The 16,287-nt window shown below is 37.3% G+C and overlaps 1 protein-coding gene across 2 annotated transcripts in view; it reads left to right on the top strand.

The window, feature by feature from the left end:
- Window positions 1–16,287, top strand: part of arhgap27 (Rho GTPase activating protein 27) — a 58,769-nt gene that overhangs the window by 23,439 nt on the left and 19,043 nt on the right. For both annotated transcript variants that reach the window (XM_020918129.2, XM_020918130.2), the window contains 4 exons: window positions 6,761–7,189; window positions 11,046–11,297; window positions 13,385–13,465; window positions 15,126–15,251. In XM_020918129.2, coding sequence (XP_020773788.2) covers window positions 6,761–7,189; window positions 11,046–11,297; window positions 13,385–13,465; window positions 15,126–15,251 — 888 coding nt within the window. The remainder of the gene's footprint in view (window positions 1–6,760; window positions 7,190–11,045; window positions 11,298–13,384; window positions 13,466–15,125; window positions 15,252–16,287) is intronic.

Below are 16,287 nucleotides of genomic sequence, written 5' to 3' on the forward strand. Positions count from 1 at the left end.
ATTTAAACAGCGTCACAGAAGAGCCTGTCTCACATGTTCAGGAAGACTGTTCCAGGTTTTAGCTGCATGAACCTGAAACGCCGACTCCCCTTGTTTAGTCCTGACTCTGGGCACCAGCAGGTCCCTGAGGTCCTCAGAGTGCGAGATGGTTCATATGACACTAACATGTCACAGATGTACTTTGGTGCTCGGCCATGGAGAGACATGTACACAAGCAGAGCTGCTTTAAAGTCTATTCTCTGAGGCACAGGAAGCCAGTGCAGAGACCTGAGCACAGGACTTATGTGTCGTACTTCCTAGTTCGAGTAAGGACCCGAGCTGCAGCATTCTGGATGTTCTGCAGTTGTCTCACAGCTCGTTTTAAGAGACCAGTGAGCAGACCATTACAGTAGTTTAACCTACTGGAGACAAATGCATGGATAAGTTTCTCCAAGTCTGCTTTAGACAGTAAACCTTTGATTTTTGCTATGTTTTTTAGATGGTAAAAGGCTGCAGATGTTATTGATTTAATGTGGCTGTTAAAGTTCAAGTCTGAGTCCATTATTACCCCTAGATTTCTTGCTTGATTTGAAGGAGAGAGACTGGAGGTGACTGCTGACACTGTCCCTTTGTTTCTGTGGACCAAACACTATGACTTCAGTCTTGTCAGAGTTTAGCTGGAGAAAGTTGTTTTGCATCCACACACTGATCTGTTGGACGCAGTGACCAAGTGAGTCCACTGGCCCATAGTCTCCTGCTGCCAGAGAGACGTAGATCTGAGTGTCATCTGCATAATTGTGGTAGGACACATTATTGATGCTTATTAACTGGCCTAATGGCAGCATGTAGAGATTGAACAACAGGGGGCCCAGGATTGACCCCTGAGGCACCCCACAGGTCAGGGCCATGTGATCTGAGACACAGTTTCCAATTTCAACAAAATACTTCCTGTCTTCTAGATAGGACTTGAACCAGTTTAATACAGTACCAGAGATGCCCACCCAGTCCTCTAGTCTCTGTAAGAGGATCCCATGATCGACAGTGTCAAAAGCAGCACTCAGATCTAACAGGATCAAGACTGAGACTTTGCCTGCATCAGTGTTCAGGCGGATGTCATTTGTCACCTTGATAAGAGCAGTCTCAGTGCTGTGGTGGGCTCTAAAACCTGACTGGAAAACATCAAAGGAGTTGTTCATTTGGAGAAAGTTCATAAGCTGTTGGTAAACAGCTTTTTCAAGGACTTTGCTGGTTTAGTTCTGATCTAGTCCTGGTCTAATCCCGGTTTAGTCCTGGTTTAGTTCTGATCTAATCCTGGTCTACCCCTGATTTAGTCCTGCATTAGTCCTGGTTTAGTTCTGATCTAGTCTTGGTCTAATGCTGATTTAGTTCTGATCTCGGGTCATATCCGGTTAAGTTTGTTTTAGGTTTAGACCCAGTCTGTTGTGGTCTGTGTGGTGGTGTGAACATTGCTTTCTGACGTTGGTTGCTTTTGTCTGAGGTGTTGATATTTTCAGTTTGTGTGGACAACTATTGTTTTTCTAGTGTCTTTCTAATGTAATTCTAGGTTTTATTCTTATAGCTCAGGCATCACGTAGTGTACCGAGAAAGAGACAGCCGTTCTGGATTAGGGCTGCTCTTTTATTAAGATTGTTTGACTTTTAAATCACAGTTATTTCAAATTAATACTTCCAAACTATCAAAAATAACTAATAATTTTTGTCATTATAGGGCTGTAGTTGACTTAAGAAACTCTTGGTCAACAAAAAACATGTCCTGATGATCCATGAGTCCACTAAACAATCCAAAAAACAACTTTTTATGCAGAAAAACTACTAGTCAACAAAGTATTTATATAAGGACTAAATTAAACTTTTCTACTTTTGTCCCAAATATAAATAGGATAAATAAAGTAAAAATAAATACAATTATTACTCAGTTAAGATACATTTTGGTCAGCTGACTGTGACTGTGACTGTGAGCGGGTTTCCTCTCCAGAGATATGACCAGTAACTTGGCCTGGTTTGGATTCCATGATGATAGAAAAGTTTATTTCCACACTAAAACATTTCTAACAAAGCAATAAAATTTCCATGGATCCTCTACCAGGAAAGTTACACAGTGCACCTTTAACTGCTGTCACTAAAGTACTAACCCAGTTTTTCTTATTTGATTTTAGTCATGTTTTATTGAAGTGGACCAACTGGTTAAGGCGATGCAGACAAACTGACAGCGTAGTTATAGGCAGACTTCACTCGATCGCTTAGTAACAGCAGCGCTATTTAATGATACAACAATGAAAGCAGCTCTGTACGTGTCAGCTAAAAATACCTATATGCAAAAGTTGGTTTGAAAGAGACATTCTCGTTCCACTTGTCAACCGATCTCTGCTACTACAACATCAGGTCACTCACTAATCTACACCCGAGTAAGTCAAAACTTTACTAACATTTGTATAAAGAACGTTTTTGCATTTTGGGTTTTTCCATCTGCCCCTAATTGATCCGGATCAGTGTCGGAGATAGAAAGAGTCTGTGATGTAAGTTTCACTGCTTTAAACAAATCAGTTGCCATGGATATCTGGATTTGCATGTAATGTGCATGCAGCAACTCGAATAGACTACTTTATTATTTTTGTCAAGTAAACATGACAGAAATGTGTGTGTGTATGTTGTTCAGTGGTGGAAGAAGAGCTCGATTTTGTTAAGAAATGCGCAAGGAAAAGTCAAATCACATGAAAAAATCTGCTTAAATAAAAGTATTTTCTTTCTTTCAGTTTCTTTTAGCTTTTTCTTTGTATATTTTTTTGCACAGACTATGAACTTTTACTTGCCAGCCTTGTTCAAAATTGAGTAAAAAGTACAGATACCTGCTCTCAAATGTAGTGAAGTAAAAGTAAAAAGTATCCACTTTAAAATGTACTCAAGTGAAGTACAGATACCTACATTTTTTTGACTTAAGCACAGTATTTAACTACTTTTACTTTATGTTCCACTGCTGATGTAGATTAGAATGTGTCATCTTGTGTACTTGTATACTATCTCTACTGTATCTTTTTATTTCTTATATAATATATGATTGACCAAAATGAGTGCTTGAGGACATTTTGATTGGCCTTTTTTCTTTATGGACATGATAGGTCGTAAAACAGTATTATGTATGGACCGGCCACTTGACTAAACCTAATTTGAATAGTTTATGAGACCAAACTGATTATGGCTATCTAAAAATCATTGCTATAAATGTGAGATTTGTCTTATATAGATCAATTTACAGTTTAGACAGTAATTGAGATTATAGAAATGTCACATGTTACACTTGGGTAAATTAAAACTGATGCTGCAATGCATTTTTTCACTTTGAAGCATCTGCTGTTTGCATTTGCACCTCTATCCGGGCATAGGTGTACGTTTTCTGTTTCATTTGACACTTGGGTAAATGAGCAAAACTTGCCCTTCATATTGAAATTCAAAATATCGTTGCAGTTTATCGGTTTATCAGTTGCTCTGGATCCTAAAGAATCTTTATTGGCTGTAGAAACACTCGTATCAGTGGATCTCTACATACAATAAAGTCTCTCAGATTACTGGTTCTACTTGCAGTACTACTACCATTATTATTACTATAGGTACAACAAATACCACTATCATTATTACATTGCTCCTGTTGCCATAGCGCTACTTCTATTTTTAAATTAACACTACATCAAAAGGTATTTGTTTACCACTCAATGAATGGAAACTAATATCTCTACATAATATACACACTACTACTACTACTACTACTACTACTACTACTACTACTACACTATTACTTAAACTACTAACTGCTGCTTTTGAAAGGTGGCCTATGTATGTGATGCCTCTCCATAGATATGACGTGTAACTTGGCCTTGTGGATCATTCTCAGAAAAGAAATGGCCACTACATGGAGACAGTAACACTAAGGATGTAAAAATAATCGAAATATCATGATATTGTATCGTCAAAGTTCTCACAATAATATTGTGGACCATCACGATATATCGAATTACAAGTCTCTTTGCTTAAATGAAGAGTTATGGTGCAGGAATAACTTGAAAAAGACAGAAGGAACTACATAGACCATGATCCTTTGTTCCATTTCTGTGTAGACTACAAGAAGAAATAACAGTTCTAAATACTTTTAAGTCTTGTCAAGGCATTTTAAGAGGAAAAAGTCGCATATTAACAGTTTTAGTTGTTTAGCCTCCACAAAATATCGCAATAAATATCGTACTGTGGAATATATATCATGAAAATATCGTACCATAAGATTTGGATATTGTTACATCCCTAATCATAAACCTCCCCACCATATCGTGAGCTTTCCCACGATATCGCAATAAATATCGTACCATGAGATTCATACTGTGACAATATCGTATCGTGAGACTTGGATATCGTTACAACCCTAAATAACACATTGCTTTTTGTTTCTACCATTGGCCCAAGCTGAGTCTGTTTCATATTAATAATCATATTAGTTATCTTTCAGGCAACACCTTACCGACAAAGATCAATGTCACCAGACTTTTGCCGATATCCTGGTTGGACATATAAATTTATATTATAAGACTTTTTACTGGTCTTAGTTTCAGTAGTTTCTTGAGGGATAAATAAGAGGTACATGACACATTTCTATCACTTCAGTTTTATTTCCTTTGTGTTTAAAAGAAATCAGTGCTGTCTTTAGTCTCTCTTAAAAGCTGAACCTGTATCAGAACTGAAAAAGCTGTATCAGTGTGTCCCTAATCATAAGTTCAAGTCCTTATTTCGCTTTGCTTAAATCCAGCGAAACTTAGACTTTTTACCACACTTTGGGTTGTTTTTCTGTGGGTGTTGGTGCAACAGATGATGACACAGGAATGAGGTGATGTACAGTTTAATGTGGGATGGGCGTTGCTCTCAGAAGTGTGTGTGTTTTCACTGTTTTAGGCCACTTCCTGTTTGAGAGCAACAAAGACAAAATAAGCCAATAAGAGCTTTATAAAAACTTGTGAGCTGCGAGTGAGGTACATAAAGTGTTATCTTCACACTTCACCCGTAGTCAACAGTAATAGTAATGACAAATTTATACTTTTAAATAAATGCCAAGTTTATTTTTAGCATCAGATTTTTTATTGAATCTCAGGACAACCTCTCACTTCTTGCTGACTCATTTCATTCAGTGCATGAAACAGTTCTGGAAATTACTGTTTATAGTTTATCGGTTACTCATTCTGCAACTGTACGAAAGGATTTAACATGTTAACTTTCACATTTCTGATCATTTATTATCACTTTATTATGATACTTTGTCATTGTAATATTTGTTTTGTTTCACAATCCTGTCAGAGTATAAGAGTAGTCTGTGCACCCTTTAAGACATCTTGAAATCTCAATTATAATCCTATTTACATTTTTGCAAGTAAATTCTTTTATTTTTTCTCTGTGTTTGATAAAAATGTGTCTATGTCTACATGCCCCTGACTGTTGGTGATGTTGGTGGTTTCTGTTTGTTTCTATCCTCTGCCGTGCTATTACTCATTCTTGTATTATTGTCTTAAAGGTGTACTATGTAATTTTTTTGGTGGGGTGTCACATGCTTTACCTAGAGTCACAGCAGAGCATTTAACTTAACTATTCTGCATTGGTTAATTCCAGCTGTTTTAATGCTAAATATATCTAGGAAACGTTTATTGTGATCTAACTTGGTAGCAGAGGTGTGGACTTGCGAGTTGTGACTTGGACTTGAGTCAGACTTGAGTTACTATTTTTAGGACTTGAGACGCAACTTAATAAAATGGACTAAGACTTGGGACTCGTCTTGGACTTGAAGGTCAGTGGCTTGGGACTTGACTCGGACTTGAGGCCTGTGACTTGAGAAGCACTTTTAAATCTGAATTCTTTCTGTTCTGACCAAAATGATTCACACTAACATCTTGTCAAGACATTTAAAAAGGAAAAAAATACTAAATCAATATCTACAACTTTTATATACTCTTATACTTTTGTATACTTATATAAATAATCATATATAAATATTTCATGATTTTTAAAGTACAATTTATCTTAAAATTCATATAAATTGCAGAAATCTAAGCTGTATTTGGTACTTTGGTTTAAAGACTTGAAATGGCTTGAAGCTCCAAGCAGACAACTTGGACTCGACTCAGACTTATGGGTCAATGACTCGAGAGTCGACTTGGACTTGGCTTTATTTGACTTGGGACTTGACTTGGACTTGAGGTCAAAGACTTGAGACTTACTTGAGACTTGCAAAAGGACGACTTGGTCCCACATCTGCTACCAAAACATGTCATAGTTTATGTTTGACTCTACTGGCCTATCCTCTAATCCTTTCTTTTATCATTTATATAAGATTAAGTATATTTTGTTAAACTGACCATCTATCTTGTAAATTCCCACCAAACAAAATTACGATAAAACAGTTACAACAAAAACAACTGGACTTAACCATCCAGCTTGACTTGCCTGTATTTGACTTGGGACTTGACTCAGACTTGAGGTCAAAGACTTGAGACATACTTGAGACTTGCAAAACAACGACTTGGTCCAACCTCTGCCTTGTACCTTACCTAGTAACACTACCTGCTTGTTTCCATGACAATAGATATGTTTAACACTATATTGTGAAATATTCCAAGAAAAGCAATAACATCTTCAGGAGTATAAGCATACGCTCTACTATAGATCTGAACTAGAATTACACCAGTATTTATGTTGCTTTCTTTTAATACCTGCTTTGTTTGTTTTTTCCACAGGTAGACAATGACCATACAGCTGTTTACGTCAACGTAGCCCAGGTCCGAAAGAGCATCTCCGCCCTCCCTCCCTCTGCCCCTCCCTCTTTCTCTCCGTCCTCTCCGTCCTTCCTCGACCCCGAAGGATGGGAGGTCCACTTTGACCAGGACAGCGGCCAGGACTACTACTACCACCCTGCCACGGGAGAAACCACCTGGGACAACCCCTTCACAGACTCCTCCCCCTCCGAACTTAAGCCCCACCCTCACTCTCCGTCGCCTCCGCAGTCTCCAACAGTTTCCCCGGCCTCGCCCTCCTCCGACTGGGAAGAGTTGGTGGATGAGAGAAGTGGTCGGACCTACTTTTACAACCCGATGTCTGGGGAGACGTCTTGGGACCCGCCCATGATGGAGCCTATGAGCGTGCACAGATTTCACGAGGACGGCCCGGTAAGAGAGGACACGGCGGTGCTCTATTTAGCGGCGCTGTCCTGTTTCAGAATAGCCCGAGGGATTGCTGCGAAAATGGTCTGATTAGAATGGTTTCAAATCGCACCCACCTACATAGACAAGTCCGTTTAAAGTAGGACTAAACATATACACTCCTCCATGACCACGTTTCAAATAGAGCCGCTAAACTCGGGCAGCACCTGGAGCACTAAAGGGGAGAGCCTGGGGAAAAGATCGGCGGGGTCTGGAGGCATAAAGAACAGTGTGGTTGATCTAACAGGTATCCACACTTCAAACTCCGCCCTTCTGCAGCCAGATTTTGTAATCAGAAACGCCTTTATTTAATCAGGGCAGTTCTGTGTGATGTTACATAGTACTTGAAATTGCAATTACCACAGAGCACACACTCAAGTTTTGACTGTTTTTGACGAGAAAGCTGCAAATGTAGCTATTTTGCATTAAAATGTACACAACTATTAAAAAATCAAAACATATAAATAGTTTAGTAGCAAAAACGTTGATGTGTTTAGTTCAAGCTTTTGATGATGAATGGGACAAGACCTAAAATTGCTCATAATTATCTTGTGAGATGTTTTTTTTGGACAAAGTAGTTTTAAAACATACTTCTACAGTGAAAGAAAATATATTAGATAAAATAGATACAACTTTTTAAGGGCAAAATTATGAACTGAACTGCACAAAATACTCACCATAAGTTAGGTCTTTTCTCGTACTCGTTTACCCATGTCGTGTCTTGTGGGAACATAATCGCATAGTAAAAAATCTCACTCGATAATATTTCCTCTTGTGTGCACTAATCTTGTGGCAATTTTATCTTGCAAAAACTTGACACGAGCTCTTGTCCCAGCTCCAATGGTGTGGTCAAAATACACTGTATGTATTACTAGTATATAGGGTGGTAGTCCGTGTTGATAGGTCTGTCACCATAACAACTTTGAAAGTAGAATGCATTGCTAAAGAAAATATAGATGATATTATTATAACGATAATACTGAATGCTATTTTTGCTGGTGACCTGATAACCCTGTAGTACAATTTCCCTAGCCTGATTCATCAGCCAGTTTCACTTCATGGAAACCTTCTGACTTTGCAGTATTAGGAATGAGGTTAGCACGAAGGTAGGCGGATACTTTTTAATTTAACCAATCGCTGCTATTTGGTCGTGGCGTACGTAATGCACCAAATCCTGTAGGAAGAAGGGCAACAGCATCTTTCCCCTTGATAAAATTCACCAAACATTCTCTTTGTTCCAGCTTTAAATCCTCAATCTCGGGAATTGTTGCCAACACAGAATGTATGTCTTCGTCTACATCCATCTCGACCGATTTGTTTACTGTTGTGTTGTACCACAAAAGGGACCCAGACAGGCGCTTGAGTTTGACGTCATGGCTTCACGGCTCTTCACTGATTGGCCGGTGCGCGTTCTACAACAGTGTATCCCGATTCCTGACCTAGTCGCTGGAGAGAAATTAAATTGAGCAGAGGCACTAAGTGGTGTCAGCCTAGGTAGGATTTCCCCCCCAAAACAATTCTATATATTCTAATACTGACTAGCTGTCTATTAAACATATATAATAATCAGATTTGGATAATCACAATTGTTATCTGGACTATACAGACTCTAAAACATATATGAAAAGGACAGAAAATAGTAAAAAGTTCCCCAGTAATATAAAGAAAAAGTACCATATTGCTCCATCTACAAGTTGGGAAAATTGTCCTTTGCATTTGACCCATTCTTCAAATCTACTAGGTAACTTCAGCAGATCTAAAGCTAGGTTCATTGTCAGTAGTATACAATGAAAGACTGGCTTACTGTGCATATTTTGTGCATATACTTGGACATGCATGGGATCATTTTGCTGGGAGCCTACATACTAACCCCTCCAGTCACAGTCCAGTCACTAAGCCAATTAATAATAATTCAGCATTGCTCAGACATTGGTCATAATACTGTTGTTTATGGGTGTAATAATATCATAGAGGAAGTTATGGCCAGATGTATAACATAAAATAGTTTTTACATGTTGTCAAATTTCATTTGAACAGAACCAAGGCAATACAAAGGAAATCAAGTTCCTCTTTCCTCATACTCAAAAACAACAGGCGTAGAAATACCACAGTGGGTCATGGAAAGGTTATTAATCAAAGTCATGGAGCTCTGAGTAAAGTAGGTGAGGTGTTTCAAGGATGAACACAAGCATGTCCACTCTCACATGTGTTACGATGCAAAGAGTGTCCTGAGAAATCTATAGAAAATCCATTGTCTCTTCAACAAAGGCACAAATTACATAAGTACATTGATTTTGCCAGCTTCACCCAGCTGATATGCATATTATAAATGTCCTACTAAAATCACATCGCTATTGTATAATAAATATCATAACTTAGTGTGGTACAAGTTTAAAAGGCCCATATTATGCTATTTTCTGATATTTATAATGTCATTTCCTCATAAGACACACACCCAGAGTTGTGTTTTGTTTTATTCACACATGTTTAACACACAAACCTGCATATTTATAGGCAGTTAGGTTTGTGTTTCTCTCTCAAACAGAAAGCGCTCTGTCCCACACTGTGATGTCATGTAGCAATACAGGAAGTGCTCCACTATGTTCATAAATTCCATACACCTTCACTAGAGTCATTTGGATAATTTCAGCCCTAGAATTGCCAGTCTTTACTGAATGCAAGCTAAAAGGAGCTGTTAACTCGAAAACTACTGCGTCAGAGCATTTTGAGCTTTGGGGATGTAGACAGACTAATAATAAGTGTTACTCAAACATGTGTGAGTGGAACAAAACACATTTCCAGGTATATTTTTGATGAAGTAACAACATGGTTTAAAGTTCACCAAAGTAAATTTTGTGTAATATAGGAAGTAAAAGGTCACATATTGTAATAGGGAAATTTCCTTCTTTCGATATTGCCATAGCTCCTACAATACAATATTCCAGTATTGTTTTTTAGGTTACATTTCTAGGTGGGAATTATTATACAAGATTTCAAAATGCAAAGCTTTTATGTATCATAAACAGTATAATTATTTGACTTTGAGATTGTATGGATTATCTCCACACATTTTTAAGTTCAAGAAATGAGAATTGACTTATTCTTAAAGGTGCTCTGTGTAACTTTTCTTGTGAAGAGTTCAACTGCTTGTCTCCATGGAGCCGTTACTGTTGCTTTGTCTGCAATGTGAAATTTTAAACTCATCTATCTCCATGAAGATGAGCAGAAATTAAACTAGGCCTAAATACAGGTCAGATCTATGGAAAGGCATCTCAGTGCATCTAAGAATGCCTGTTTTTCTTGATATATTTAAGCAATAAAAACACCTGTAATGGAATAAAAGTTTAAATTAAAGTTTAATACCATACTGTGGAACATTCTACGCGCAACAATCACATCCCCAAGGAGACAAGAAGGGGGTGGACCCTCTACCAGAAATGTTACACTATAAGTTTGAGCCAATAGTGTTGCATTATTTGAGCCAGTCCCAAGCCCAGGTAAATAAAATCAAGTTTAATGGGCCCATGTTACGTTATTTTCTGATCTCTGTTGCATTGTTGTTTCCTCATCAAAAACACAGCCACAGTATGATTCACACACGTTTTACACACAATCCCTGCATATTTAGGCTCATTTTGTGTTGCATTTGACTATTTACTGTTGTGTAAGAGTTGGAGTGAGGGGCCATTTGTGTACAAACATGAAGCTAAACATAATACTTGTACACTGAAGCAGTGGAGCCAGCCTCTTTCATGTCTAGAAAAGGAAAAAGCTTCATGAGTTTGTGTTTTCATTTGTTTGTTGATTGTATCTGTTTGGGCAGCCGCCTCTTCCTGAAGAGGACTACCCCCTGGAGGACTATCCCCCTGTGGACCCCCCAGAGCAGTACGAGGACTGTGTGGCGGCCGGACCCTCTCCCACCTCTCCCACCTTTCCCTCTGACTTCAGCCTGAGTCATGTGACCCGCACTGTGATCCCACGCGCCTCTCTGGACCGCAGCACCCCGTCAGGCTGGAACCTCACCGTGGAGGCCAATGGGACCTGGGTCTTCACCAACGAACACACGCCCGAGCAAGTGAGTCCTGACCATTTTTACATTTTAGTGCAATGATGAGGCAATTATTCAGACAGTCTGTGGAAATTTATTTAGTACTGATAATGAAAAATGTAACAAGGTAGGAGTGAGTAATAGTGATAAATATGCATGTATATTTTGGTGCATTAGGATGATTGCATTACAGATAATATTTTTTGCAGTTCATCAGATCATATGCTCAGATGTGTCTTTTTATGTCTTGATTGAAGATCTGTATCACACAAAAGCGAATACAATTAACCACAAAAGTGCAGGATATCCCCTTATTTATAAGTGTCTTGAAGCTGTTGATGATACCAACCAAAATTTCTAGTGTTTAAAATAGATATGTACAGTCATTGGCCTAAAAGCAGTTATCTATCTGTTTATTTGATATACTGTAGATGTGAGAATGTGTTTATATTTATTCACTTTTACTGCTGCAGTTTTTCTCTATCGAAGTTTTATTAATAAAATATTAATAAAATGTAATCCAATCTGATTGAAGAAGTTTGACAAGCTACATAGATCTAGTCTAGACAACTGGGTCAGAGAGAATCTTCAAACTTGAGCTCGTGTGGAGTGTTCCCATTTTAAGTGGTTCAGATCAGGTGATGTACAAAGGGACTAAATGTTCTCAGCGTTATATAATAAAGGTGTGAATGCATGGTTCAAAGCATACGTACCATACCACTTTTATATGGACAATATACCCATGGCTCCCACCTATAGATGATCTTTTTTCTTGGGCTCTTTTAACTTCCTGACTGATGCTTTTAATGTAAATAGTCTGAAAACCAACAGGAGTTTTTAATCCAAATGATTTTTTTCTGGTTAAAAAAGGATAAATAAATAAACTGATATTTAAATTAATAATAAAAAAAACAAAAAAAAAAAAACAAATACACATCACCAGCAAAATGATATGACCCAACCTTAGTTATTAATAGGGTTGTTAAAATTAGTAGTGGAAGAAGTCCTCGATGTTGTTACTTAAGTAAAAGTACAGTAAAGTATCACATGAAAACATCTACTTAAGTTTAAAAGTCTACTTAAAGAGTAAAAAGTAAAAGTATTTCGTGTAGATTTTGAACTCCTATGAAGCTTCAAATGTAGTGATTTTGATAAAGATTTGTGTTGAATTTTGTATGCTTTTTCCTAGCTGATTTTATTTTTGTTGAATGAATATGAATATGTTAAAAATAGACCCTCACTTGGCTAGTAAGAAAGTATTAACAAGGAACTGGCTGAAGGATGACCCTTTAAAATTACAGCAATGGACAGATATAATGGAGGAAATTTATGGGATCGCAATAGTAACCTATTATTTGAGACTGAAAGCTGGTAAATTTGAAAAGCGATGGTCAAAATGGTCTATTTACAAAGCTCAATCCAGTGTATAAAGTTTTTTCCTTTTTTTGTAGTAGAACCGCACAGATTGTTTGTTATATTATGTACATTTGTTAAAATTTTGAAAAGTACAAATAAAAAGTAAAAAATAAATAAAATAAAAAATAGACCCTCAGCCTTTTCAGCAGATCTGAAACTATAATGAAAAATACTTTTACTTTTTAGTTCTGTTGTAGAAAGTACAGATACATGCTCTCAAATGTAGTTAAGTAAAAGTAAAAAGTATCTGCTTTCAAATCTACTTCAAGGTACATTATGTAACTTTTTGGTTGGGGGTCCATCACATTAAACAGCTCTTCTTTATATTTATTCAATAACATGTGTCTTTACAGCTCAAAAATACCTAGAAAAACAAGCATTCAGACTGTGAGCGGGGTCGCCTCTCCACAGAGCTGGCCTGTACCCTGGTCTGGTTTGGTGTCTGTGTAGATAGAAAGGTGTAATACCATACTGTGAAACTTTCCAGACAAGGCAATAACAAATAATAAGTACAAATACCTAAAATTTCTACTTAAGTACAGTACTTTACTACTTTTACTTTATGATGTTCCAGCACTGGTTAAAATGTATTGAATGGGCAGGTGTGAGTCAAATCTAATGCAGATTTTGCACAGTACATTTGCTTAAACTACACCCCCTTCCTCTGTCTCTGTGTCTCTCTGCTTGTTGTGTAACAGTGGATCAAGTCAGTGGATGAACAGGGCCAGACCTACTATTATCTAAGAGACGGCTCTAAATCACAGTGGACCCTTCCAGAGGTAAACGCAACTCTGAACTACAATTACACTACAATTACACAACGCCTTATATCTGTCACTGCCTGTGTGCGCTGGATGTCTTTGACCGTGTACTGTCTAGCGATCGTCTTTTTCAATTTCCTTTTGGTGAGCTTGGTTTAGTCATTTCTTGTCTCGCTAAAAATGTCAATGATAAAATAAGAATAGTCACAGATGTGTGTGAATTTGCCGTGATAATAATATATGATGACTGCAAATCTACAAATGACTAGTTTGACTAAAATACATTTACATACAATTTAAACGTGATGATGACAGACAATATAGAAAAATATCAGCTTTCTTTTTAATTTTTAAAATTTGTATGTGTTTATTTATTTCAAGCAGATTAATGAACACAAGAAATATCCAGTACACTTAATGTACATTTCTTATTTGAGCTCAAAAAGGAGTGGGAAGATTAAAAACGTATTAAATCCCACCCCTGTCTTGAGTTTTCAGTGTATTGTGAATACTACAAAACAGAGATGGGGACTTCGGGGAAATCGCGATTTAGACTCGAGTCAGACTTGAGTCACTATTTTTAGGACTTGAGACTTGACTTGATAAAATGGACTTGGGGCTCGACTTTGGACTTGAAGGTCAATGACTTGGGACTTGACTCAGACTTGAACCCTGTGACTTGAGAAGACTTGAGAAGCACTTTTAAATCTGAATTCTTTCTATTCTGACCATAATGATTCACACTAAGATCTTGTCAAGACATTTAAAAAAGAAACATTAACATTTCTACAACTCTTACATACTCTATAAATACTCATATATAAATATACCATGACTTTTTAAGTACAATTTATCTTAAAATTCAAATAAATTGCAAAAATCTAAGCTGTATTTGGTACTTTGGTTTAAAGACTTGAAATTACTTGAAGCTCAAAGCAGACGACTTGGACTTGACTCGGATTTATGGGCCAGTGACTCGAGACTCGACTTGGACTTGCCTGTATTTGACTTGGGACTTGACTCAGACCTACTTGAGACTTTCAAACCGACGACTTGGTCTCACCTCTGCTACAAAAACATGTTATAGTTCCTGTTTGATTCTACTGGCCTATCCTCTAATCCTTTCTTTTAATCACATTGTTTTTATAAGATTAAGTATATTTTGTTAAACTAACCATCTTGTAAATTCCCCCAAAACAAAATTACGATAAGAGAGTTAAAACAAAAGCAACTGGACTTAACCAAAGCTTCTTCAGGGTTTGTTTTTAGCCTGGTCTAGTTGTTTTTGTTTTAACTCGCAGATAATATTTTATTCCTGGATGTTTGTTAGACATCATTGCTTAAAAAATGTGCTTGTGGAGGTAAGAAAATATTGTAAAAGTATGTTTTTATGTATAAAGGAGGAAACAGTAAGACTTTGAATGACTTTAGATGTTCATTTTTACTTTTTTTCTTTTCAAGATTGGACTTTAATTGATGTTTGATTGCCCAGTTTTTTAGTTTTTTAGTTAATTTTTTGTGTTATTTGCTTTTTTGTCCTGTAAAAAAATGTTTCTCACTGCAGCCTACTCATTTTGATCACTCCAGTTTTGCACGTAAAACTGTAATGTGAGAAAAAAATACACTTATAAATAAAGAAATGTATGAATGAAACTAAAACACACTTGTATTCTGACAGGCACCTTTCTCTTCTGGACATTTGCGTGTGGAGAACGGGGGACTCGAACCCGAAAACCCAAATGTGATTAAAAACTGGAGACACAGTATGGGGCCAGCTACTCTGAGCCAAGGCCAGGACGACGGGGTACGAACTCACAACTCTTGCTCCAAAAACCTGCGCGAACAAGGAGTCTGTGTCAGGCTTATGGCATGGGTGTGGTGCCACTGGTATCAGGGGTGTAACAGGGATTTTAACTACTGTTTAGCAAGGCAAATTTACAGCAGAGCCCTGTATTTGCAGCACTGCCTCCGGAGAAGAAGAAGAGAGGAAAACATGTGGGAGGTGGTTCAAATATTCTACGGGGACAGACAGGGATTAACAGTGGGCTCAAAGGAAAAGAAGGACTTTTAAAGGTCCTATATTACACAGAATTTACTCTCGTGAGCTTTAAGCCGTGTTATAATGTTGTTTCCTTTCGTTTCATTCACAAATGTTTGAGTAATCCCACATTATTAGTCTGTCTACATCTTCAAAACTCCACCTTATGATGTCATGAAGCAGTAGTTTTCAAGTTAGGAGCTGTCTTTTACCTTTTGTTTAGTAAAGGTTGCAAATTCCAGGTCTGAATGATCCAAATGATTCTAGTGAAGGTGTATGGAGTTTAAAAACGCAGTGGAGCACTTACTGTATTACCACATGACAGCACAAGAACACAGAACTCAGTCTAAACATGCAGGTTTGTGAGTTAAACATGTGTGAATGAAACAAAACACAACTCCAGGTCTGGTTGTGATGAGGAAACTACATAATATGTGTAGCATTTGTTCATTCATTTTTCAAAATAAAACCAAAAATAAGAAAATGAAAAAACAACTATTTTCTACATTATTTCTCTCCAAAACCAAAATGAAAAAAAAAAAAAAACAGATAACGATTTGGTTTTTCAGTTTTTGATTTTGTGTTTAAATGAATAATGGAAAAAACAGATAACGGCTGTTTTCATGATTTTAAACTGTGATGCTGGACTTTTGCGCCGTATACGGACTGAACCAGGACTAAAACAGGACTAAACCAGGACTGAACCAGGACAAAAACAGGACTGAACCAGGACAAAAACAGGACTGAACCAGGACTAAACCAGGACAAAAACAAGACTGAACCAGGACAAAAACAGGACTGA

Source organism: Boleophthalmus pectinirostris, unplaced genomic scaffold, assembly GCF_026225935.1.
Source record: "Boleophthalmus pectinirostris isolate CB_2022bp ecotype Guang Dong unplaced genomic scaffold, ASM2622593v1 HiC_scaffold_14, whole genome shotgun sequence".
Taxonomy (NCBI): Eukaryota; Metazoa; Chordata; class Actinopteri; order Gobiiformes; family Gobiidae; genus Boleophthalmus; species Boleophthalmus pectinirostris.